At 50.8% G+C, this 5,000-nt stretch overlaps 1 protein-coding gene across 1 annotated transcript in view; it reads right to left on the bottom strand.

Moving 5' to 3' along the window:
- Positions 1–5,000, bottom strand: part of LOC133128452 (adenomatous polyposis coli protein 2-like) — a 25,762-nt gene that overhangs the window by 12,681 nt on the left and 8,081 nt on the right. The window contains exons 5-10 of the mRNA XM_061241979.1: positions 3,607–3,715; positions 2,919–3,032; positions 2,606–2,677; positions 2,198–2,290; positions 1,654–2,047; positions 1,173–1,271 (exon numbers count right to left, since the gene is read on the bottom strand). Of these exons, the coding sequence (XP_061097963.1) occupies positions 1,173–1,271; positions 1,654–2,047; positions 2,198–2,290; positions 2,606–2,677; positions 2,919–3,032; positions 3,607–3,715 (881 nt within the window). The remainder of the gene's footprint in view (positions 1–1,172; positions 1,272–1,653; positions 2,048–2,197; positions 2,291–2,605; positions 2,678–2,918; positions 3,033–3,606; positions 3,716–5,000) is intronic.

Genomic DNA, 5,000 nt, shown 5'->3' with positions numbered 1-5,000 from the left:
TCAACCAATAAACCTCTCAATCATCAATCAACCTCTCAACCACTCAACCAATCAACCTCTCAACCACTCAACCAATCAACCTCTCAACCTCTCAACCAATCAACCTCTCAACCTCTCAACCTCTCAACCACTCAACCAATCAACCTCTCAACCACTCAACCAATCAACCTCTCAACCAATCAACCTCTCAACCTCTCAACCACTCAACCAATCAACCTCTCAACCAATCAACCTCTCAACCTCTCAACCTCTCAACCACTCAACCTCTCAACCACTCAACCACTCAACCTCTCAACCACTCAACCACTCAACCAATCAATAACTCAATCGTCAACCAATAAACCTCTCAATCAGTCAACCAATCAATAACTCAATCGTCAACCAATAAACCTCTCAATCATCAATCAACCTCTCAACCACTCAACCAATCAACCTCTCAACCACTCAACCAATCAACCTCTCAACCTCTCAACCAATCAACCTCTCAACCTCTCAACCTCTCAACCACTCAACCAATCAACCTCTCAACCACTCAACCACTCAACCAATCAACCTCTCAACCTCTCAACCTCTCAACCACTCAACCTCTCAACCACTCAACCACTCAACCTCTCAACCACTCAACCACTCAACCAATCAATAACTCAATCGTCAACCAATAAACCTCTCAATCAGTCAACCAATCAATAACTCAATCATCAACCAATAAACCTCTCAATCATCAATCAACCTCTCAACCACTCAACCAATCAACCAATCAATAACTCAATCGTCAACCAATAAACCTCTCAATCAGTCAACCAATCAATAACTCAATCGTCAACCAATAAACCTCTCAATCAAAAAAACTATAAATATCTCAATCAACGATTCAACCTCAAACAACACGCCCTCGGGATGGCATGTTCCCCACATTTAGGTTTGGGACCCCTGCTCTGGGTTTGGGGACCCCTGCTCTGTGTTTGGGACCCCTGCTCCGGGTTTGGGTTTGGGACCCCTGCTCTGCGTTTGGGACCCCCTGCTCTCCGTTTGGGGACCCCTGCTCTGCGTTTGGGACCCCTGCTCTGCGTTTGGGACCCCTGCTCTGGGTTTGGGTTTGGGACCCCTGCTCTGCGTTTGGGACCCCTGCCCTGCGTTTGGGGACCCCTGCGCTCCAGGTTCAGGTTACGTACCCAGCTCATTCATGGCCCGGCGGTACTCCTCCTGGAAGGACAGCTTCATGACGGCGCACATGGCCTGGCAGAGCTGCGGCTCGGGGGCCTCCGGGACGGCTGGGGGCAGTGGGACAAAATGGCCGACATTCTCACTCCACTGCTGAGAGTCAGCTGCCCCTCTGAACCACCCTGCGCTGCTGCATTACCCCCGAGTCTGGTGGCCAGCCGCACATTATGATTCATTCTGCTCATCACGGCTTCATTACATATATTACACACATATTTTATTAGTTTATTTGGCTTTCATCCAGGAGAAATCACCATTCAGATTTGTTGCCTCTTTTTCACTTAATAAGATAATTGCTCACATAACGTAACGCAATGACCAGCCCAGCACCTTATGAAGACTGGGAGTGTAATTGAGGGAGCCGCTGTGTCTCACAGGCGCTGAGCAGTTCCGTTAGGTCACACCCTCCCCCCTTTCCCCTTTCCCCTTCACCTGTGCTTTCTGCGGCCCCAGGTGAAAGTGTTCCCAGGTGGGTCTCGATCCAGTCCCAGCCGGTGTCGCAGTGGGTGCGGATCTGCTCCAGCACGTGCAGCACCCTCATCTCCCGCCGGGCCTGCCCCTCGTCGGGCTGCGAGTACACCACGTTGTGCAGGGCGGAGCCTGCCCGAGACCGCGCCTCCCGGCTGCTGGTCCCGCCCCCGGCCCCGCCCCCGGCCCCGCCCCCGGCCGGGCCGTCGTGCAGGATCTGCACCAGCAGGGGGACGCAGCCGGACTTGCGCATGGCCAGGCAGCTCTCCTGCGAGCTGGACATGGCCAGGAAGGTGCGGGACATCTCCTCCCGGTCCCGATTGGCCAGCATGGAGAGCAGCCAGAACACCATCTCCACCTGCGGGTTCACCCACAGCACAGCGCCTGGGTCATCCTCACAGATCCATGTTCGGTGGAGTATCGCAGGTGGAATATCGCAGGTGGAATATCGCAGGTGGAATGCTCCGTGTGTCTGAATGTGAAATGTGTACGTGAACGCGTAACTCACCTTGCTTCCTGACTCTCCAGCTGCTTCTGCTCCAGAACTGAGAGACATGCTTTCGGCTTCTGTCTTTCCATAGGAATTAGTCTGAGAGAGAGACTTTAACACCACATAGAGAGAGAGTGATGGAGAGAGAGAGAGAGAGACTTTAACACTGCATAGAGAGAGGGAGAGAGAGAGACCTGCTTTCAGATTCTGTCTTTCGATAGGAATTAGTCTGAGAGAGACATCAGTATATCATAGAGGGAGAGACATCAGTATATCATAGAGGGAGAGACATCAGTATATCATAAAGGGAGAGACATCAGTATATCATAGAGGGAGAGACATCAGTATATCATAGAGGGAGAGTCATCAGTATATCGAGGAGAACCCTCCCCCTGGCCCCGGGCCCCCCACCCACCTGTCACTCACCTGGCTCTCTGAGGGGGGGTCTTGTGCCTCCTGGAGTTTTTTCTCCAGCTGCTCCAATCGTGCCACTCGGATCTGCAATGGAGGCGACCAACAATCAATCGATTAACCATTCAACCAACTACTCATCAATTGGCCAATCAATCAATATAATGATCAATCAAAATATTTCATTTTAATAAAGTGAAGGAATATTGACAGACATGCGCACACACCCTCAAATCATGATTTCCGTACCATATTATGCAAAATATTATTCCAAACATGACTTTATTTTAAAATAACATTTAATATTTTATTCAGAGCCTGTCCTCACCTGGGTTCTCTGCACCATCTCATCGCTGGTTCCAAACCTCTCCTCCATCACCGAGCGCAGCTGCTGCACCTCAAACTCCAGCTGCTGGCCAATCAGGTCTATCTGCGCTGAGAACTACCACAGAGAGAGAGTTACACTGCACCTCAAACTCCAGCTGCTGGCCAATCAGAACTACCAGAGAGAGAGAGTTACACTGCTCCTCAAACTCCAGCTGCTGGCCAATCAGGTCTATCTGCGCTGAGAACTACCACAGAGAGAGAGTTACACTGCTCCTCAAACTCCAGCTGCTGGCCAATCAGAACTACCAGAGAGCGAGTTACTCACACACACACACACACATACACACACACACATACACACACACACACACACACACATACACACACACACACACACACACACACACACACATACACACACACACACACACACACATACACACACACACACACACACACACACACATACACACACACACACACATACACACACACACACACATACACACACACATACACACTCACACACATACACACACACACACACACACACACACACATACACACACACACACACATACACACACACACACACACACACACACACACACACACACACACATACACACACACATACACACACACACACACACACACACACACACACACACACACAAACACACACTCACTGTGTCAATGCGTGGCAGCTCAGCCAGTCGTCGTGACAACGCCTGCAACTGGGTGTAGTACCAGCATCTCTCTTTCTCCTCTCTCTCAATCTCCTTCAGCAACAGAGCCCTGAAACAGACAGCACAGCCTGAAACACACAGCACAACACAGCACAGCCTGAAACAGACAGCACAGCCTGAAACACACAGCACAGCCTGAAACACACAGCACAGCCTGAAACAGACAGCACAGCCTGAAACACACAGCACAACACAGCACAGCCTGAAACACACAGCACAGCCTGAAACACACAGCACAGCCTGAAACAGACAGCACAGCCTGAAACACACATCACAACACAGCACAGCCTGAAACACACATCACAACACAGCACAGCCTGAAACACACAGCACAGCCTGAAACACACAGCACAGCCTGAAACAGACAGCACAGCCTGAAACACACAGCACAGCCTGAAACACACAGCACAGCCTGAAACAGACAGCACAGCCTGAAACACACATCACAACACAGCACAGCCTGAAACACACATCACAACACAGCACAGCCTGAAACACACAGCACAGCCTGAAACACACAGCACAGCCTGAAACACACAGCACAGCCTGAAACACACAGCACAACACAGCACAGCCTGAAACACACATCACAGCCTGAAACACACAGCACAGCCTGAAACACACAGCACAGCCTGAAACACACAGCACAACACAGCACAGCCTGAAACACACAGCACAGCCTGAAACACACAGCACAACACAGCACAGCCTGAAACACACAGCACAACACAGCACAGCCTGAAACACACAGCACAACACAGCACAGCCTGAAACACACAGCACAGCCTGAAACAGACAGCACAGCCTGAAACACACATCACAACACAGCACAGCCTGAAACAGACAGCACAGCCTGAAACACACAGCACAGCCTGAAACAGACAGCACAGCCTGAAACAGACAGCACAGCCTGAAACACACAGCACAACAGTCAGCCTGAAACACACAGCACAGCCTGAAACACACAGCACAACACAGCACAGCCTGAAACACACAGCACAGCCTGAAACAGACAGCACAACACAGCACAGCCTGAAACACACAGCACAACACAGTCAGCCTGAAACAGACAGCACAGCCTGAAACACACAGCACAACACAGCACAGCCTGAAACACACAGCACAACAGAGTCAGCCTGAAACAGACAACACAGTCTCAAACCCACAGAACAGCAGTCAGCCTGTTTTGGGGTGCTCTGGTTTAGGGGTGTGCTAGTTTTGGAAGGGTTTTGGGGCCGCTGGTTTTGGGGTGTTCTGGTTTTGGGTCTTCTGGTTTTGGAGGGGTTTTGGGGGCACCGGTTTTGGGGTGTCCTGGTTTTGGGGGCACTAGTTTT

This window comes from Conger conger, chromosome 5 (assembly GCF_963514075.1).
Source record: "Conger conger chromosome 5, fConCon1.1, whole genome shotgun sequence".
Taxonomy (NCBI): domain Eukaryota; kingdom Metazoa; phylum Chordata; class Actinopteri; order Anguilliformes; family Congridae; genus Conger; species Conger conger.
This window is presented reverse-complemented; position numbering and strand designations above follow the sequence as displayed.